Source organism: Hylobates moloch, unplaced genomic scaffold, assembly GCF_009828535.3.
Source record: "Hylobates moloch isolate HMO894 unplaced genomic scaffold, HMol_V3 SCAFFOLD_6, whole genome shotgun sequence".
NCBI classification, from domain to species: Eukaryota; Metazoa; Chordata; class Mammalia; order Primates; family Hylobatidae; genus Hylobates; species Hylobates moloch.
This window is the reverse complement of record NW_026652281.1, coordinates 153,459,269-153,480,304: the sequence shown is the minus strand read 5'-3', so window position 1 is coordinate 153,480,304 and position 21,036 is coordinate 153,459,269. Positions and strand designations below refer to the sequence as shown.

The 21,036-nt window shown below is 55.7% G+C and overlaps 1 protein-coding gene across 1 annotated transcript; it reads left to right on the top strand.

Moving 5' to 3' along the window:
- Positions 1-3,652: 3,652 nt before the first annotated feature.
- On the top strand, positions 3,653-19,277 carry RGS14 (regulator of G protein signaling 14). The gene is made up of 15 exons (XM_032158710.2): positions 3,653-3,859; positions 12,345-12,366; positions 12,562-12,740; positions 13,091-13,183; positions 13,274-13,417; positions 13,799-13,942; positions 14,099-14,210; positions 14,542-14,651; positions 15,107-15,310; positions 17,300-17,376; positions 17,617-17,743; positions 17,846-17,927; positions 18,031-18,077; positions 18,156-18,270; positions 18,555-19,277. The coding sequence occupies exons 1-15, from the start codon at positions 3,815-3,817 to the stop codon at positions 18,755-18,757; spliced, it is 1,704 nt and encodes a 567-aa protein (XP_032014601.1). The 5' UTR covers positions 3,653-3,814; the 3' UTR covers positions 18,758-19,277.
- The last annotated feature ends 1,759 nt before the right edge of the window (positions 19,278-21,036 follow it).

Genomic DNA, 21,036 nt, shown 5'->3' with positions numbered 1-21,036 from the left:
GCAGATGAAATACAAGCAGTTTGGAATGGCTGAGAAGTTGGAGTTGGGGCCTGGCGGGGAGCTGAAGCCAAAACTCAAAGGGCCTTCAATTCTCAGCTAAGGAACATGGCCTTTTCCCAGAACTCAATGGGATATTTCTAAGCATGGGAGTGACCAATGTGGATCCCTCTAGCTATGGTGAGGAGAAGAGATTGGAGGGGGGATAATAGGGAGACTGAATTCATCATGATCGGGGGAGAGAGGGTGAGGCCTAAGCCAAGGAGGTCTTCACAGAGAAGAAGGCTCAGAAGTCCCAGCCAGAGACTAAATCGGGAACTGATGCCCTATGGGCAGCCAGGAAGGGAGAAGTTGAGGATGGTGCTCTGTGGGTGGAGGTACTCCACCACTCTCATGGCATGGAGAAGACTAGATAAGGGCCAAGAGATGGGAAGAGCCAGGGCTAGCTGTGGTGAAGATGTGGTCAGAGCTAGAACTGGCATCCCTGGTGGAGAGGAGGGAAGAGGTATCTCTGTAGGAGAGTACGAACTTCAAAGGGGGTCCCAGGCAGAGCCTGTGACTGTCCTTTGGCAGGAAGAAGATGAGCTGTGGGCATCTGTGGTGGCCAAAGCCCAGCTCCAGGCACCCCAAGCACACTCACAGCTTAGCAGATCTCTAAGAGGATGTATAGCCTTGGGCAACTCACTTCTCTCTGAGCCTCAGTTTCCTGATCTATGAAATGGGAATAATAAGCACCACTCACAAAGTGGTTGTGAGGACTAGGACTGTAAAGCCACCTAGGAAACGGCCCAGATCCATGGCACAGCAGACAGGAAGTCTTCACCCATATCACATACCCTACAACCCCCATAGGCACATTGAAACAGTCACACACCTTATTAAGACCACCATTGGCAATGGTCCAGGCCCAAAAGCAACCCCCCCCCAACCCCTTTCACACATCAAGTCTGATTGAATCTCTCTGTCTGTGTGGCCTGAAGCAAGGTGTCTGGAGAGAGGTGAGGCAGTGCTGGGAGAAGAAGTATATTAACTAGGGCAGTGCTAGCTGCTATAACAAATAGGCCCTAATGTATATAATGACCTGAAAAATTTTTTGATGATTCTTTTTTTAACTATTTTTACAAGGTTTGTGCATCTATCAGGAGGCCCACTACACTAGTCTCGAACTCCCAGCCTCAAGTGATCCGCCTCCCAAAGTACTGGGGTTACAGGCATGAGCCACCGTGCCCGACCAGAATGTGTGACTTTAATAATAAAAAAGCGAATTAAAAATATATGACCAAGAAAAGATTCCCGCTTACATAACGGTCTGAAGCTGGTTTCCAGGTTGATGGGTGGCTTGCCTTCAGGCACTGATACACAGACCCTGCTTTTTCCTTCTTATGGTTCCACAATCCCCTGGGCCTCCTCATCTTCTCTATCCATCCAGCTGAAGGAGAAAGAGGGAGGGTGGAGGGCACACACTTACTTCTTCAAAGCCTTGGCTCAAAAATGACCCGTCATCCCACACATTTTCAATTGGCAGGAAGTAGACACATGTCCACATCTGACTGCAAAGGAACCTGGGAGAGTAAAGTTAGCCATGTGCCCAGGAAAAAAGGACATGAATCTGTGGTGAAGAGCTATTCGGTTTCTGACACTGAAGAGTTCAGGTCACAGCCCTAGAAGGGGGCAGTGGGGCAGAGGGTAGAATATGGAGAAGTGGGTATCACCTTGTCCCTACAGAAAGACTAGCTGAGGCTGGGCACGATGGCTCACACTTGTAATCCCAGCATTTTGGGAGGCTGAGGTGGGTGGGTTGCTTGAGCCCAGGAGTTTGAGACCAGCCTGGGCAACATAGGAGACATCTCTACAAAAAAAAAATTATGCAGTCACGTTGACATGCACCTGTGGTCCCAGCTACTTGGAAGGCTGAGGTGGGAGGATTACTTGAGCCCAGGATGTCAAGGCTGCAGTGAGCCTAGATCCTGCCACTACACTCCAGCCTGGGTGAGTAACAGAGTAAGACTGTGTCTTAAAAAAGAAAGAAAGAAAGAAAGAAAGAGAGAAAGAAAGAGAGAGAGAAAGAAAGAAAGAGAGAGAGAAAGAAAGAAAGAAAGAAAGAAAAGAAAGAAAAGAAAGAGAGAAAGAGAGAAAAGAAAGAAAGAAAGAAAGAAAGAAAGAGAAGAAAGAAAGAAAAGAAAGAAAGAAAGAAAGAAAGAAAGAAAGAAAGAAAGAAAGAAAGAAAAGAAAGAAAGAAAGGAAAGAAAGAAAGAAAGAAAGAAAAGAAAAAGGAAAAGAAAAGGAAAGAGAAAGAGTAGCTCAGAAGGGTGGGCAACTTGAGAGGTCTTAGTAAGCCCACTCTTAGAAGAAAATATAAGTCCTTGCAGTGGGGACAAGCATGTGTGAGAAAGAGGCAAACCAAGGACCCTAGCTAAAATTTGAAAAACTGGAGTTCATCTGGGGCCAGGTCAGGGCCAAGAGGGCAGGATGCCCACCTTTAAGCCAACACTACATGCTATCAAATTAAGTTTATATCCCCCAAAATTCATACATTGAAACACTAACCTGCAAGCTGTTATTTGGAGACAGGGCCTTTGAGAGGTAATTGGGTCATGAAAGAGACCCCCTTAGGGTGGAATTAAGAATTAGTGCCCTTATAAAAAGAGACAGGAGGGAGCTGGCTTCCTTTATCTCCACTTGCTATCGTGAGGACACAGCAAAAAGACGGCTGTCTGCAAACCAGGAAGAGGGCCCTCTCTAGACACCAGATGTGCCAGCGGCTTGCCCTTGGACATCTCAGCCTCCAGAAGTGTGAGAAATACATATTTGTTCTTTAACCCACCTGGTCTGTGGTATTTTTGCTATAGCAGCCTGAGTTGACTAAGGCAGGATTTCTGAGTGAGTATGAATGCGCTCAAGTCTTTGGCCACAGATATACCTGATCCAGTCCCCTACCTAGGCAGATGAGCGTGTGCATACCTGGTTACGCATATGTCACTGGAGTGTCGGAATACATATGTCCTATGTTCAGGTGTGCCTGTCACATGCACCTGTTCAGGGGACTGTGCATGCACATGACTATACACCCAAGTCCCCCTTGTAAGGGAGATCCCATGTGTTTATGACACGCATACCTGATTGTCTGTGTGTACACAGCCATACAGGCAAGTTAGCCATCTGTCTGCATGCCTGGCCACATGCATGGAAGCAGCCTGTAGGTGTCTGGGGCTAGAGGTACCCTGCATATGCACAGCTGCAGGGGAGAGGGGTACTGAGCACATGTTTGTCTGGCACACAGTAAGTATGAGATAAGTGTGTGCCGAGTAAAGTACATGTGTGATTACACAGGTCCCAGTGCACGTGTGTGCATGTCCACAGGAACGCCCCCAGGGTGGACGAAGGTGCCTAGGTATGTTTACTGTGAGCCCAGGCATGAACTTAGAGCTCCCTGGTCCTGGCGAGACCAGGCTGGGCTCCTTGCTGGGCACATGGAAGCCTCTGCCTTCTGTTGGTGCCCGTGCGGGACACTGCCAGGAGTGTGTTGGTGGCGTGTGTGTGCGTGAACGTGTGTGTGTGTGCGCGCGCGCGTGTGTGTGTGTAGGAAGAGGCGTTCGCTCTCTTAGACCTTGCTTCTTTCTGTGGTTTGGTTTCTATAGAGACACTTCCTGTGGCAGAGAAAAGAGGTAGTGAGCGGTGTTTCAGGATGTGAGAGCCCGCAGGAGCCGAGTTGGGCTCTCTCTGCTGCCTGCCCGCCACCGTGCAAGCTCTGGCCGGTGCTGCCCACAGTCCCCATGGTGGGCAGCCCCCGCGGCGGGGACCCGTGATCGGCAGCGGCATGCCAGGGAAGCCCAAGCACCTGGGCGTCCCCAACGGGCGCATGGTGAGTGTGGGCTCCGGGCCAGGGCCACGAGGAGGGGGTGGGCACACCCAGGGTGGAGCCCAGGAGGCACCCGGCAGGACCAGGCAAGAGCCCATGGGCTGCCAGCAGGCGAGAGAAGTTGGGTACAGACAGCAGCAGGTGGTGGGACCTGGTGCTCTCACCCCGGGACCCTTCCAGATGGCCCAGCTGAGAGCCTGGTACAACCCTGGCAATGAGGCCAGAGCAGAGTGGGCACAGGCTTCTGGTCCAACCCCCACCACTCCCTCACCTGCTGCATCTGGGGCTGCATCCCAGGGTCTCAGGGACACTTGATGTGCTCCTTGCCCTCTGCCCATCCCCACAGTGGCTCAAGCCCCTACATCCCGTTCAGCCTGAGTCCTCCCCTCCTCACCCCCTGCTCCAGATGCCCAAGGTCATGTTAGTGGCAGCTCTTGCTGGGTCAGTGTCCTCCAGCCAGAGCTACTCCAGAGGCTTCCTGCCAGAGCTAGCATTGTTTGGGCAGTCCGGGATGGGGCAGCAGGGTCAGACCAGGTTGATGCAGCTTCTGCCTGTTCTATTCCTGAGCTTCCAGGAAGGGCTGAGCAGTAGGATCCCCCTGGCTGCAGCTGCCCCACCCCCTAACCCTCTCCCTGGCTGCTTGGCCCCAGATCAGAGCTGCCCTCAGAGGATCTGGCTCTTCTCATTCATTCAGCAGATGGGGCAAGCGGTGCTGGGCCTCCCTTCTCTCCCTAGGGTCCCCCCTCACTTGGAAGAGCCCCTCTTAACAACCTCAGGAAGGCCAGTGTCCTGGCCCACCAACAGGCCCCAGCCTAGTATCACGGGCCAAAGCCAGTGGCTCTGGAGAGACGTGGGTTCCAGTCCTGGTTCTATTCTCTCTTACTGGAGGGAGGGTCCTCACCAGCTCTCAGTTTCCTCATCCATAAAATGAAGAGGTTGGAATGAATTTCAAGGCTTGTTGAGATGATAGAGTGAAATAATGCATATGAGGCCTTTGACCCATTGTGGGGGCTGCATAACTGTCAGCCCAGTGCCCCCTACATTTTCAGCGCCAATTCAAAGATCTGCCTTACCAAGAAGCTGAGGCACCCCCATCACCACTCCTGCCCCTTAGTTCCCAAAACCTGCCTCCACCTCTTCTTCTTCCTGCATCTCTTTCCTGCCCAGCCCTGGGCTGGCTGGCTGGGAGAGAGGCCACCTTTCAAAGCCAGCTCAGCCCCCCATCTCACTGTCTCCAGTGCGACCCCACCATGAAAGTGCAAAAAGAAAGCCCGCCTCCCTTGCATCCCCACGCCACAGGCATGACACTTGGCTCATCCTTCCCTAGGCGTCTGGGCCAGGAAGCCAAGGAGGCTAACCCCAGGCCCACCCCGGGAGGGCAACTGGATTGATGCTTCTGGGACAGTGCCTAGAACTACAGGGCAGCAGAGGGGGCCCAGAGACAGACCTAGCCCCTGCCTCTTCTGTGTCAGCCTGTGACTTCTCTACTCAAAAGTCACCCAGAGCAGGGAGCATGCCCCCAAGGTCTGCCCCCAGTTCCATCAAGCCCACAGACGCCCTGGCTCCTCTCAGAACTGTCACACACAGGTTTATCTTTGCCCTTCCTGGGCCTGTTCCAAACTCTCTGTGCCACCTCTTAGAATCCCGAGGGTCACAGATTGGCTGCCTGCTGGTCACTGAGTAGCTTCCCGCAACTCTGCACAGCTAGGGCAGGAAGGGCTGGACAGGCACTGGTATCTGAGGTAGGGATGTGGATGGAGGGGCGCCTGGGGGACAGGTATATCTGGTCCCTCCATGAGTTACCTCCCAAGGGAGGCTCAGCCAAGTAAATGCTGTGCCGAGGTCAGCCAGAGAGTAGAGTGTCAGCATCCAAACCCCCAGAATTGCCTGGCCCCGTTCCTCCCCTGCCTCTCCTCCCGCCACCATCACTCCCTGCTGTGGAGGCTTCAGTTGTCAGCCTTGCCTCTCTAACAGTCAGCTTGTCAGGCAGGTGCAAGGAAACCTGTCACTTGGAGACATCTCCCAGCCCCCTTCCTAGGGATGCCTTCACACAGCCTCTTTACCATTTCATTCGTTCATGTACTTATTCACTCATTCATTCAACAACCCCTCCTTACTGCCTGCTTGGTGCTGCCACTGCTCCTATCCTAGACACTCCTGACCCAGGCCCATCAGCCCTAGTCACTGCCCCCTAGTCTGGCAAGGCACAAATGACACAGGTGAAAATACCAGGCAGTGGCTCAAGCCTGGAATCCCAGCACTTTGGAAGGCCAATGCAGGAGGATCGCTTGAGCCCAGGAGTTTGAGACCAGCCTGGGCAACATAGTGAGGACCCATCTTCTTTTTAATTAGCTGGGCATGGTGGTATCCACCTGTAGTCCCAGCTACTGGGAAACTGAGGTGGGAGGATCGTTTGACCCCAGGAGGTAAAGGCTGCAGTGAGCTGTGATCACACTCAGACTGCACTGCAGTCTGGGTGAAAGAGCAAGATCCTATATATATATATAAAAAAAAAAAAAGATGGAAGGAAGGAAGGAAGGAAGGAAGGTAGGGAGGGAGGGAGGAGGCAGGCGTGGTTGCTCACACCTGTAATCCCAGCACTTTAGGAGGCCGAGGCGGGCAGATCATGAGGTCGAGAGATCGAGACCATCCTGGCCAATATGGTGAAACCCCGTCTCTACTAAAAATACAAAAAATTAGCTGGGCATGGTGGCGCGTGCCTGTAGTCCCAGCTACTTGGGAGGCTGAGGCAGGAGAATTGCTTGAACCCAGGAGGCAGAGGTTGCAGTGAGCCAAGATCGTGCTACTGCACTCCAGCCTGGCGACAGAGCGAGACTCTCCACTAGCTCCATGCACCGTGTTGCAGGAGATGGTCCCTAAAGGGTCTGCAAGCTGGAGGAGGGAGGGCACGGCATAGGCCTGGCTGTGGGCAAACACAAGGACAGGGCCCTAAGGGAGGCTGAGAGTTAAGCCTGGAGGGGCAGTTAGCCTGGCCTTTCCTGTCGGAGGGCCTAGTTAGTCTTCCCTTCCCGGCAGGAAGACCTGCAAGGCAAAGCCCATGCAGCTCTCTCTTTGTCCCTGGCATCCAGCTCAGGGCGCTCGAGTTCAGGGTGGCCTTATACAGGGGCAAGGCCAGGGGTCATCTCCACAGGCTGGTTCAAGTTGAAGGGACTGGACACCCAGGTTCTGTGTGGACATCTCCAGACAGGGTCTTGCAGCCTCTCAAGCTAGGATGAAATCCTCAAGAGACTGGTAGAGGGTGCCCAGCATAAAAGATGCTCAGAAAATTGGCCCTCCTTCAAGGTCTGATCCCTCTAGAGGGCACAGTTCAAGAGGAGCCCCCGGGCAGGTCATGCCAGATTAGACTTGCCCACCTGTGCCCCAAGGGCTGAGGCCCTGGGCCTCCAAGCTTCCTTGGTCCACAAAGGGAGGCAGCTTGGGTAGAGGGTAGGGAGGCCTCAGGCTCCAGAACCAGGCAAACTTGAGTTCTAATCTCAGTTCTGCTACATCTCAGCTACATGGCTTCTTTGGGCCTCAGTTTCCTCATCTGTAAAATGGGGGTAATAATACCTGCCACACGACATACCTGTAAAGATGGAGTGAGGACATGAATGTGTGCTGCCTGAGGGTGCCTGCCACACAGTCAAAGCTCAGGAAATTGGGGCCTTACTCTCACCTTAGTATTTTCAGGTGCCAGCAGCTCCCCCAGGACCAAATTCCTAAGAAAAAAATATGACCGACCGAGGTCCAAGCCTGGGTCCCTGTGTCACTGGCCACCACACCCTTCCTTGCCCTTTCTTCCCCTTTTTCTCCATTCACTCACCACTTCTCCTCAAGCAGGCTGAAGCGGGGGAGGCCAGCCCTGCTCAACACAACTTCCCCAGGCCCTGCAGTGGCAGCCAGGGCAGGCCGGAGCCCCTGCAGGGCACCTGCACCCCTGCACCTCACTCCACTGTGGGGTGCTGCTCTGATTGTGGCATGCCTGGTGCTTTCACTCATGGGGCCTCATTTAAGCTTCACAGCAGCCTCAGGAAATTGGGAGCACTGAGCCCCATGCTACCCAGGGAAAACTGAAGCTCAGAGAAGTTACTTGTTCCCAAATAGCAGAGCTGGAATTGGACTCCACCCCCACTCCCACCCATCTCCAGATTTCTGTCCCTACTCAATTTTAGCTCCAGCTATGCTATCAACAACTGTCAGGGCAAGAGAGGCTCAGGATGGAGAGCTACAGGTGGCATTCAGGGGCTGAGAGTCCCTAGTGAAGGGGTGCCAAGGCCAGGGCCCTGATGGCTGCTTGGGAGCACGGGGCAAGGAGGGTGCTTCTTGAGGAGGGAGTTCAGATCCGACCCCTCCCACCAACCAGGCCAGCACTCCAGGGGCCACCAGACTGGCAGGGGAGAGAGGCCGGGACATGGGTGGATAAGCACGTGGTGGGAAGGGGCATTCAAGGGGCCTGGTGTTTGGGGACGACTAATGTCAACAGGCAGAGATCGGGGAGCAATTCCAAGCGAAGAGCAGGAGCAGATACCCAGACACTGGCAATGGCAAAGCCGGAAGCAGGGGTGTGGGGAAAATAGAAAAGTTCGGTGAAGTGTAGGGTGGAGGTGAGGGGGAGGGAAATGGGTGAGGCTGAAGGGGTTCATTAGTCAGGCCCAGGTAAGGTTTTAGCCGTAACCTGGCAACCGCAACGTGCCTCCGGGGGCAGGGAAAGGGCCCGGGTTGGCACCGTGGGGAGGGGTGGGGCCTGGGGAGGATCTGGCAGCCAGCCCCACTTAACGACATTCAACTAAGCAGAATATGGAAAATAAACCTGGCCAGGCGCGGTGGCTCACGCCTATAATCCCAGCACTTTGGGAGGCCGAGGCGGGTGGATTACTTGAGGTCAGGAGTTCAAGACCAGCCTGGCCAACATGATGAAACCCCGTCTCTACTAAAAATGCAAAAAATTAGCCGGCAGCAGTGGCGCGCGCCTGTAGTCCCAGCTACTCGGGAGACTGAGGCAGGAGAATCGCTGGAACTCGGGAGGCGGATGTTGCGGTGAAACGAGATCGCGCCACTGCACTGGGCAACAGAGCGCGACTTCGTCTCAAAAAAAAAAAAAAAAAAAAAAAAGAAAATAAACCTGTGAGGGCCAAACAAAACTGAAGTGCTGGCTGGCGCCAGCTCCAGCGCCTATCACCCCTGACTCGGGGTTAGAGGGCAGGACAGAGGCTCAGGGTGTGCGCGAGGAGGGCAGGGCCAGGCAGCCCAGGGGAGGGGGGCGAGTCCGGGTGATTCTCGGGGATCTGGGGGAGGGCGATGACTGCGTCTCCGAGGCTGGGAACATCGTGGCGGTGCAGCCGGGGGAGGAGGAGCCCGGGCGCGGGCAGGTAGGTGCAGGCTGCAGAGGAACCTTGCGGCCTCGCGGGGAAAGGCTTCGTCCTTTCCCTCCTCGCAGCCCTCTGCCGCCCTCGGAGTGGGGACTTTCTCCTGTCGCCGTGGGAAGCACCGACTTTCGTTGGGGGATTTGACTCTGCGGCGGGGACAGAGAGGGGAGCACGAGAGCAGGGCCAGGAGGGGCGGGGCCGGAGACGGGGGCGGGGCGTGCTGGGCCCGATGCCCCGCCCAGCGCGCTCTGCACTAACTCGCTGCCCTCCGCCGCAACTTCTTATCCCCGGGCTTCAGATGGGAAGCGAAGCTCAGGGAGGAGCCCGAAGTTGTAAAACTGGAAAAAGTCAGGGCTGGGGTTTGAATCCAGGTCTGAGAGATCCCCCCAACACCTGTGCTCTTTCCTTCTGTGGCGGGAGTGGCAAACTCGAATGTGTAGAGGGGTCAGGCATCAATACTGACACAAGACAACATTAATGGTAACGTCCCTTGAACATTTACTACACGCCCGATAGTGTTCTGAGTTCTTTATATATATTTAACTCATTTAATCGCACCAATCCTTCGAAGTCAGGACCCTTATTTGCTCCATTTTTAGAGAGGAAAAAACTGAGGCACAGAGAGGTTAAGTACCACAGATTTGACCTCCCAAATTTGAGCCTGCCTCCCACTGCCTCCGCAAGTAACATAAATGCATTAAACTGGCCCCAGAGGCCTCTGAGGAGAGTGTAAGCCCTTTTGGGGAAGGTGGTGGCTGCTCAATCCCAGACAAGGTTGTCCTGCTGGGAAGGAGCTGGAGCATTACAGTCTCACGGAGCAAGTGGAATTTAAAATCTCTTGCTTTTTAAATGTGGAAAACACCTTTAAATAAAAATAATAATAATAATAAAAACCTGAGAGGGCCAAGATAAGAGTAATATCCCACATATCTGCAGACCGGATCTGGCCCGCAGATGGCCGCCCTGTGACCTGAATACTCTCAGAGTGGGAAAAGGAAACAGAGAGGGAGGTTCCATTCAGGAGGGTGGGGGTAGGGGGGCTTTCCAGGGGTGGAGATGTTCGCAGGCCTGTTTCCAGTTGGGACGGAAATAAGGGGCTGGTGGTAGGAACTTCTGTGACAGGGCATGGTGAAAATATAGGAGGTTGGCCGGGCGCGGTGGCTCACGCCTGTAATCCCAGCACTTTGGGAGGCCGAGGCGGGCGGATCACGAGGTCAGGAGATCAAGACCATCCTGGCTAACACGGTGAAACCCCGTCTCTACTAAAAGTACAAAAAATTAGCCGGGCGAGGTGGCGGGCGCCTGTAGTCCCAGCTACTCGGGAGGCTGAGGCAGGAGAATGGCGTGAACCCCAGGGGGCAGAGCTTGCAGTGAGCCGAGATGGCGCCACTGCACTCCAGCCTGTGCGACAGCGAGACTCCGTCTCAAAAAAAAAACAAAAAAAAACAAAAAAAAACGTAAGAGGTAAGCGGGAAGTAGGAATTGGGATGATGCAAGCCCTGATGTTGGAAGCCCAGGTGATGGGAAGAAAGTTGGGGGCAGGGAAGCTGGTTTCGTACTGTGTTTTGGTGGAGGCAGAGGGAGCTTCCATTTGGGACTTCCATTTGGGAGCTTGAGGGCTTGTGGGACATTTGAGGGGGGACTCCACCCCCTCCGCTGGGCTGCCTGGCCCTGCCCTCCTCGGGCACATCCTGAGCCTCTGTCCTGAGTCAGGGGTGATAGGCGCTGGAGCTGTTACCAAGAAGTTGGTTATGTGTGTCTGGAGCTGCGGATCTGTGGATGGGACAAAGTGCCCAGGACAGAGCCAGAGAGGGGTTGAGGCCACATTGCATGAGTGGGAGATAGTGGGGAAGCTGGAGGAGCTGCTAGGAAGGTAAAAAGAGAAACAAGAGAAACCACCGCAAGAGTCATTTTGAGAGGAGAGTTTTTCTGTTTCACTAATGATTGGGATTCCCAGAGAAACCAGAGTTGTGCATTGGGGGCAAGGATGGAGTTAACTACTGCAGCAGTGCTACTCACAGAGTAGTCCTTGAACCAGCAGCATCAGCCTCGCCTGGGAGCTTGGTAGAAATGGACAGCCTCAGGCCCCATCTCGGACCTACTGAACCTGAATCTCCAGAGGTGGGGTCCTCCCACTCTGCACTGAAGTTTGAGAACCACTGCTCTATACTATAGAACAGCATCCTGTGCCCTCCCAAGGTGGTAATGGGATCCTGGGCCCAATAGGAAACATGTGCAATAAGATCACTGGCTGCAGAGACATCTCTCCTTCCTCAAAGACAGCACATGTTTATACAGCCCATATCACGTGCTGGCCCCTGTTCTAGATGCTGTGGATATATTTTTATTTGATTTTCTTTTATTGAGACGGAGTTTTGCTCTTGTCACCCAGGCTGGAGGGCAATGGCACGATCTCAGCTCACTGCAACCTCCACCTCCTGGGTTCAAGCGATTCTCCTGCCTCAGCCTCCCGAGTAGCTGGATTACAGGCATCCACAACCACGCTCAGCTAATTTTTTTTTTTTTTTTTTTTGTATTTTTAGTAGAGACTGGGTTTTACTATGTTGGCCAGGCCGGTCTCGAACTCCTGACCTCAGGTGATCCACCCCATCTCGGCCTCCCAAAGTGCTAGGATTACAGGCATGAGCTACCGTGTCCAGCCAATGCTGTGAATATATTAAACTGACTTGATCTTCACATCAAGATGGAGGCAAATGGTTTGCCTCCATTTGTAAATAGGCATTATCTCCTATTTACAGATTACAGATGGAGGCAAACAAGTTAACTAACTTGCCCAAAGTTACACAGCTAGTAAGTGGCAGAGACTAAAGTCTGTTCCTACCCACCATGCTATGCACACCTGGCTCACCCAGCAGGGGCTGGGGGAGGAGGGAACCAGGGGCTGCTGGAAGGTACCTGGCATAAGTCCCAGTACTTAGTGGTTGGCACAGGATGGAAGAGGAGCCAGAGGCAGCCTGAGCAAAACCCTGACCAAGTAGAACCTGGCCGGGGATGCCCAGGTGGAGGAGAACATAGTTCCAGCTCCTGGGAATTGGGCCCAGAATTGTCCCCTGGGAATCCTCACTGGGCTCGTCTGACTTTCTCTGTTGGGTCTCCTATAGGTTCTGGCTGTGTCAGATGGAGGTAAGTGACAGAATGTGTGGAGGAGAACTGGCTGAGTGGGAGGGAGGAGGGAGGTGGAGATGGGTGGGGACACCCCTGCCACCTGCTATCTTTCCAGGGAACATGGCTGCAGAGCGGATGCATGGGGGAGGGTGGGTTGTGCCAGGGGCTAGAGAAGGCAGAAAGGCTCACCCCGACTTGTCCATCCCCCTGCAGAGTTGAGCAGCACGACGGGGCCCCAGGGCCAGGGCGAGGGCCGCGGCAGCTCCCTCAGCATCCACAGCCTCCCCAGTGGTACCAGCAGCCCCTTCCCAACCGAGGAGCAGCCTGTGGCCAGCTGGGCCCTGTCCTTCGAGCGGCTGCTGCAGGACCCGCTGGGCCTGGCTTACTTCACTGTAAGCCTGGGGTAGGGAAAGGGAAGGGGGGACACGGGAGAGGGCAGGGCGTGGATGGAGCTTCAGGCTGGCCAGAGTGGGGTCCTCTGTCAGCTTCCTCATCTAGCCTTCCTGCAGTACCCTCTTCCTCTTCTCCCAGCTGGGAACTTTTCTTCCTTCTCCCTGTCCTTGTCTCTGCCTCTCATTTTCTCTCCCTGCCTTCAGATCGATCTGGCTCCATCTGTCTGTCTGGCCCTATCTGTCTGGCTTGGTCTCTTGGCCCTGTCTCTGTCCCAATCTCTTTGATCACACCCGCCAGTTTGGTCTCTGTCTCTGAGTCTCTGCCTGCCTCCCCCTCCTTCCCCTCCCAGGAGTTCCTGAAAAAGGAGTTCAGCGCGGAAAACGTGACTTTCTGGAAGGCCTGCGAGCGCTTCCAACAGATCCCGGCCAGCGATACCCAGCAGGTGGGGGAAGGGGGAGCTGGGGCCGAGGGATGGGGAGAGGGGAACTGGGCCATGCTCCCTGACCAACTCCTCCTGTCCCTCCTCCTTCAGCTAGCTCAGGAGGCCCGCAACATCTACCAGGAGTTCCTGTCCAGCCAGGCGCTGAGCCCAGTGAACATCGACCGTCAGGCCTGGCTTGGCGAGGAGGTGCTGGCCGAGCCTCGGCCGGACATGTTTCGGGCACAGCAGCTTCAGGTGGGCGATCCCGGGTAGATTGGCCTTGAAAGGGAGACAAAAGGCGCAGGGGCGGGGTCGGACCCTGGCAGGGAGCTTGAACTACAAAGCGGAGGGGGCAAATTTGGAGGCGGAGACAGAGCCAAATGCCGGGGCAGGCAGGGCGGAGCTCAGAGGGCGGTATCAGAGGCATGGGAGAAGGACAGTTAGAGGCGGAACCTAGCTGAGCTCGGGGCGGGGCCTGGACCCCGGGGGTGGGTATGGGAACTGAGGTCGGGGCGGGGCTTGGGAAATCCCGCCCTACGTTGGGGGCGGGGCCAGCCCCAAAGACCGGGCCTGGGTGCAGGCAGCCCAGCGCCCCGACCCCAGCCCCGGCTTACCTGTTCCGGGGTCGCCCCGCAGATCTTCAACTTGATGAAATTCGACAGCTATGCGCGCTTCGTCAAGTCCCCGCTGTACCGCGAGTGCCTGCTAGCCGAAGCCGAGGGGCGCCCTCTGCGGGAACCTGGATCCTCGCGCCTCGGCAGCCCTGACGCCACGAGGAAGGTGCGTGGGACTGGGCGAGGGACTGGGCGAGGCAGGGGGTCCTGCGGACCGTGTGCAAGAGGGGACGCCCCCGCGTGCAGATCTGCGGGTCTATGCTCAAGGTCTGCATGCGGGCTGGGGCCCAGCCCTGTGCCAGCGCCTCCCCTGTACCCACAGAAGCCGAAGCTGAAGCCCGGGAAGTCGCTGCCGCTGGGTGTGGAGGAGTTGGGGCAGCTGCCACCTGTTGAGGGTCCTGGGGGCCGCTCTCTTCGCAAGTCCTTCCGCAGGGGTGAGGGCAGGAACAAGCAACAGAGATGGGGGGAAGGCGGGAGTTTGGGCAAGTCTGGGGAGTGCCCCCTTCCTCCTACGTGGCCCACAGTCTGTAAGTCTGTGAAAATTGAAACGCAGGTCCCAGTGACCACCACACTCCCCTGGGTGGTTCGGGTCCTGGGCTAGACCTCAGACGTCAGGAAATCTCCAACGGTGGTGTCGCTCCCAGGGATTTACACCTGGGCCCCTGCAGGATGGCTCCAAACAAGGCCCACCAGTGGGGAACAGGCTTCCGCAGAAGATGGGTGAGGGCGGGGGGCTGTTCGCGTTCATCGCTTCCTCTTCACTAGAGCTGGGCGGGACTGCAAACGCCGCCTTGCGCCGAGAGTCTCAGGGCTCCCTCAACTCCTCCGCCAGCCTGGACCTTGGCTTCCTAGCCTTCGTCAGCAGCAAATCTGAGGTGAGCCGACTGTTGGGGAAGACAAGATGCTCTATGGGCTAGGGTCACTACTCAGGCCCGTTTACCTGGTGGCCCTCATTCCAAGTTGCTGTCCTTACTGCGTCTCCCAGCTTGCTCTGCGTAGCCAACCCTTCAGCCTCCTTACTTGTCTCCTGTCCTCACTATATTGGTCCCCATATATGTCATGGGTACACATCCTCAGTCGGTAGATGTGTGCACATGTGCAGCGCCCAGGTGTGTATACACAGCACGTGTGTGGGAATCAGCGGGTGGACCCGTCTCTAGGTGCCCATATGCCTGGGTGTGCATATGTGTGTTCCTGCGGGAGGACGTATCTTTGCCTGCCTTGGGAGTGCGTGTGCGTGCTTGAGCCCAGCAAGCTTACCTGTCTTGGTACCTGTGTGCATGCCCTTGCATGTGTACACATAATCTCCCGCACTCCTGCCCTGAATCAGAGCCACCGGAAGAGCCTTGGGAGCACCGAGGGTGAAAGTGAAAGCCGGCCAGGGAAGTACTGCTGTGTGTACCTGCCTGACGGCACAGCCTCCTTGGCCCTGGCCAGACCGGGCCTCACCATCCGAGACATGCTGGCAGGGATCTGTGAGAAACGAGGCCTCTCTCTACCCGACATCAAGGTCTACCTGGTGGGCAATGAACAGGTGGGAACCTGACCTGGCTCCAACTCTAACCTCCTTCCTGATCCTGACCCCAACTCCATTTCTGTCTCTGCTCAGTCATGGCTCCAACCCCAATTCAAGTTCTAAACCCAACTCCAAAGCAACCTCAGCACCAACTTTCACTCACTCAGACATCCACCCACCCCCCACCTCATGCCCTTCCAAGTTTCCAGCTTCATCTATCGTCCTACTGTAGTGATCTTAGGGAGGTAAAACTGGAGAGAACCACTGTTGGAGCTGGGGTTTGCCCCTCATCATTCCCAGAGTCCAGACTCCCATCCCCACAGACCCATCCTGGAAATGGCCATCCATGGGGTGCCCTCACCTCCTTAGCCTCTAATGGCACCCAACTGCACCTAACCAATGAACTTTTTCCTTTAGGTGAAAACTAGCTTAAACTTTAAAGAAGACCTAGGTGAGGCCGGGCGCGGTGGCTCACGCTTGTAATCCCAGCACTTTGGGAGGCCGAGGCGGGCGGATCACGAGGTCAGGAGATCGAGACCACGGTGAAACCCCGTCTCTACTAAAAATACAAAAAATTAGCCGGGCGGGGTGGCGGGTGCCTGTAGTCCCAGCTACTCGGAGAGGCTGAGGCAGGAGAATGGTGTGAACCTGGGAGGCGGAGCTTGCAGTGAGCCGAGATTGTGCCACTGCACTCCAGCCTGGGAGACAAGGCAAGACTCCGTCTCAAAAAAATAAATAAATAAATAAAGAAGACCTAGGTGAAAACTGGCTTTAAAGGAAACCATTCAGTCAGAGGTATCTCAAGGAAAAATGCTACCTTCCAGGGGGCCATCGGGATTTCATTTACCTAGTAGACAAGTCCTAAGGCCGTGCCAGTGTGTGGGGGAGAGGAACCAAGATCTGGGGCTGTCCTCCTGGCCCACAGGCTGAAAGTAAGCCAAGCAGGGAGTGATCAGGGAGAAGGAAGACTGAAAACTCCAGAGAAGGTCTCTTGGGAGAAGGTAGGCATTTCTGGCTGGTGTCCGGAAGGCTTCATGGAAGAAGCAGCAGTTGATGTGGATGGGGAAGAGTTTGCCTGGCAGAGCTGTGAGGGAGGATATTCCAGGCAGAGGGAACAGCTTAGGCAAAGGCCTGCAGGCGGGTACTTGCGGGGCATGTTCAGGGGCCTATAGTGCAGGGGTGGGAGGGCAGTAGTAGGAGGTGTTCTGCCCACTCTTTTCAGGCCGCTAGGGCAGCTGCCAGCAGCCCAGATGGGCTTTCATACGTGCTAAATATAACTTCCTCACCCACACTCCACCTGCTCCTGCAGCACAGCATAAGCCTACTGCCTAGGAGATGCTGCCCCCAACCCCCACATCAGGCTGGAGCAGGCAGTGGGGCCTCTGAAGGTGGTCATCATGAGAGTTACTGTTTATGTACCTACTGTGTGCCAGGCATTGTGCCAGATGCTTCACATCCTCTGGTTTCACAGCAGTTTTGAGGGTGGGCCCTTTTTGAATGAGGAAGCAAGAAGTGTCCTTAGTAGCGGGGAATGGAGAGAAGTGGACAAATGTCATAAATGGGACCACGCCAGGGTGGTTGATCAAAGGTGGGTGGTGAGGGAGGAAATGCTTCCAGCTGGTCTGGTCGGATTTCACACACCTGAGGGACATGGGACAGCTGTCCTGGGGGCAGAGCCTGTCCTGGCACAGAAAGAGTAGGCCAGGGATCCCGGATCTAGGCCTGCCTCTTATTATTTCATCCCAGCAGCTAGGTTTCTCGTAATTTCTGTCCTTTCCCAAGAATGTCCAGCATTCTTGCCACTTTTCTCCCTGGCCTTGGCTTTCCTGGGCTTGGACTCCAGCTTGGTACCTTAACCCATTTGCTCCCCTACAGCTCTTCCACCCTCCATCCCTCCCTCTAGGAAGCCCCAGTGGTGGCCATGGGAGGGCGTGAAGTTGTTCTCAGACCCACAGGGATGGCTGGGGGTTGGGAGAGGGACTCTTAGACCCTGCCTGGCATCCACAGAAGGCCCTGGTCCTGGATCAGGACTGCACCGTGCTGGCGGATCAGGAAGTGCGGCTGGAAAACAGGATCACCTTCGAGTGAGTGTCCTGCCCCCAAGTCTGGGTCCCCGGTCCTGACGCTCCCTTCAGGCCCTGTTCTAGCTACCTGGCTCCCCAGGCTCCGCCCCTCGTGCTAGCCCAGCCCCTGGGACAAACTCCGCCCCCTACAAGCCAGTCCCACCTTCTGCAGTTCAAGCTCCACCCCCTCGTGTTTGTCCTGGGAAGGGTTTGGCTGGGGGCCGGCCCTCCGGCCCTCTGCTGCCCGAGGGTTCCGCGCAGGCTCGAGCTGACGGCGCTGGAGCGCGTGGTACGAATCTCAGCCAAGCCCACCAAGCGGCTGCAGGAGGCGCTGCAGCCCATTCTGGAGAAGCACGGCTTGAGCCCGCTACAGGTGTCGCTGCACCGGGTGAGCTGCCGGGCCGCGGGGCGGGGCGAGGCGAGGTGGGGCGGGCCCGGGGCCGGGGCCGGGCGGAGGCCTGTACCTCGGGCTGCTGACCTCTCCCCGCAGCCAGGCGAGAAGGAGCCTCTGGATCTGGGGAAGCTAGTGAGCTCGGTGGCGGCCCAGAAACTGGTTTTGGACACTCTTCCAGGTAGGAGACATTGGCCTCGGGGCTTGATCTGGAACAGCTGTGGCCCAGGAGGAAGGGGGTCCAGGTGGGAGGCAAACACTAACTGTGGCGCTGTCTGCTGCAGGTGTGAAGATCTCCAAAGCCCGTGACAAATCTCCCTGCCACAGCCAGGTGAGCGAAAGGCGAGTGGCCTCTTCCACCCTCTGCTTCTCCCCTCCCGATTTTGGCTCTGACCCCACATTCTCACAGGGCTGCCCACCTAGAACTCAGGACAAGGCCACCCATCCCCCTCCAGCGTCCCCCAGTTCTCTGGTGAAGGTGCCCAGTAGTGCCACTGGAAAGCGGCAGACCTGTGACATCGAAGGTACATGGTGGATGAGCTGGGGATCAGAGAGACTAGGGCAGTGGGGTTGGGGGCCATTCAGGGTGGCATCAGACAGCCTTGAGCTAAGGCAGGGGGCTGGGTGCCATTGGGCGTGTAACAGGAAGGACAGGGGTTGGGAGGTCAAAGGGGCTGGAACAGGGGGCCACAGGCCATTGGTGCTGGGGCCAGGGAGGCTGTGGCCACAGTAAGGCAGTGGGACTATTGTGGGCTAGCATATAGGCAGGTCTGCTGGGGGGGACCCTCATGCTGTGGCTTGCCTCCAGGCCTGGTGGAGCTGCTGAACCGGGTGCAGAGCAGCGGGGCCCACGACCAGAGGGGCCTTCTGAGGAAAGAGGACCTGGTACTTCCAGAATTTCTGCAGCTGCCTACCCAACGGCCCAGCTCCCAGGAGACCCCCCCACAGACTGAATCAGCAGCCCAGCCCATCGGGGGATCCTTGAACTCCACCACCGACTCAGCCCTCTGACAGCTACCCAACAGTCCAGGACAGCTGCATGGCACCCGGCGGGCCGAGCATGCCATGGGTCCGCTCTGCATGCCCTGTCTGTGCCATGAGTGTCCCTGGCCCCTTCCTGCCATGGGCAGGCCCGCAGGAAGAGCCGATAGGGGTGGAAAGGGGACTCAGATGAGACACACCCCACAGCTGCCACCGCCTTGTCCCTCAACAAGCTCACCCCCAATCCCTTGCAGCCAGGCCACAGTGGGGGAGGTGAGTCCAGCCCCTTGGAACAGGCTTGCCCAACACGGAGGGATGGCGTTGGCAGTGCCAGCCTCCCCAGCCTGTGCCAAGCTTCAACAGGGGCAAGAGGAGGGGCCGGCCCCTCCTCAGGGAGCTGGTATGAGTAAGGCCTGAGGGTGCAGGCGGGCAGTCCTGTACCCCACCCACATAGACTATACTGTACATACAGATTTTGCAGTAGGCTTGGGGCAGCTGGGTTTGTCCTTGATGTATGATACTGTTATTATAATAATTATTATTATTCTGCCATGAGTTGTCTTGTGTGCCAGACTGTCCTGTGGCTTCCCCCACCCTCAAAACACACTGCTTTTGTCACCAAGGTCAGTGCCAGGAAACTCTTGGGGACCTCAGGATGTGCCTCCTGACTTCCTGTTTTCAGAACCTCTCTTCCTGACTGCACAGTATATGGGGTGGCGTGTGAATATCTTATAGTAGTTTTTTAAGAATATGGGAGCTGGGTGAGGTGGCTCACGCCTGTAATCCCAGCACTTTGGGAGACCAAGGGGGGGTGGGGGTGGATCGCTTGAGCTCAGGAGTTTGAGACCAGCCTGGGCAACATGTCAAAACTCTGTCTCTACCAAAAATACAAAAAAATTACCTGGGTGTGATGGTGCATGCCTGTGGTCCCAGGCATGCTCAGGAGACAGGTGGGAGAGGATCGCTTGAGCCCGGGAGGCGGAGGTTGCAGTGAGCCGAGATCGTGCCACCGCACTCCAGCCTGGATGACAGAGTAAGACCTGTCATGGTGTGGAGGTGAGAGAAAGGGCGGGGAGAGGTGTGGGGGTGAAGAACCCTGTGGGGGGCTGTGCCTCTCCATCATGTTGCTGTTGTACTGTGGTCTCTGTGGATCTGAGTACGTCATTCTGGTCACTGTTCTCTGCTTCTGTTGGGGCCTGAGTGTCTCTGCACACATAACTGGGGAATCCTTTGAGGGCACCAAAGGTCTATAAGGGGGACACTGATTGTTGTAGCAGGGGCAGGTTCTCACTTTTATCTGCTTTAGCTGGGTGGTCCAGCTGGAAGTCCAAACCCCTCACTGTGGGAGGCAAGGAGGACCTCCCAGAAGGAGGGCCCCAGACTGCAGGGAGAGAAGCCAGACTGGGTTCCAGCCCAGAGAGGTAAGTGCTGCAACAGGAAGCTAGGGGGCGTAGGGGCCAGGAGAAGGCACCTGAGAGAGTGAGGGGGATCTCCTGACTGCCTCAAACAGGTCACATTGCCTTCCCCATTGGAATCTTTGCACTCACTGTCTCCTCTGCCAGGAACTCCCCTTACCTGCCCCATGCTCAGTCAACTGGCTCCTCCTCCTTCTTGAAATCTGTGGGGTTTGCCAGCCACCCTGTCCCACTATGGGAGCTTCACACCTCTGCCCCCTCAGCCCATTTTGTTTGGCTGGCATAACCGGATCCCTGGCAAGCCTGGCCAATCAGAGTACTCCATTCCACTGGCCAATCAGAGTACTCCATTCCAATAGCCAATCAGAGTAGTACATTTCCCTGGCCAGAATTTGGTTCAAACATAGTCCTCTGACCTCAGGTGTTCCAATCAGAGTCCCAATCCTGGTCATTTTCTACCATCTCCTGGGGTTTGTAGAAAGGACCCTTAGGGAACGAACCTGCAGTGAATGCAGCCAACACTGGAGAGCAAGACTAAAAGATGGAAGAAGGTTCCTGACAAAATCCAGCTATACCTGAAATAAAACACTCCTTGCTTTTCTCCTTGTGCAAGCCAGTAAATCCTTTTCGTGTGTGTGCTTGCTACTGTGAGAGGTTTTTAAGACCTGCAACCACAAAAGTCCTGCGTCATTGAAGATCTCTGTTTAAACACCTCAGAAGATCCTTCTTAGTCACCCAGTATAACCAGGGAAGGGCTACCTGACTCTGTTCTCTATCATTCTAGCCAGTTTTCTAAATTCGCAGTAGTTATCTCACTGGGCAATTACCTTGTTTACTGATTGATACTCATGTGCTGACAATATGATGATACTCATGCTCCGATGGTAGAAACCT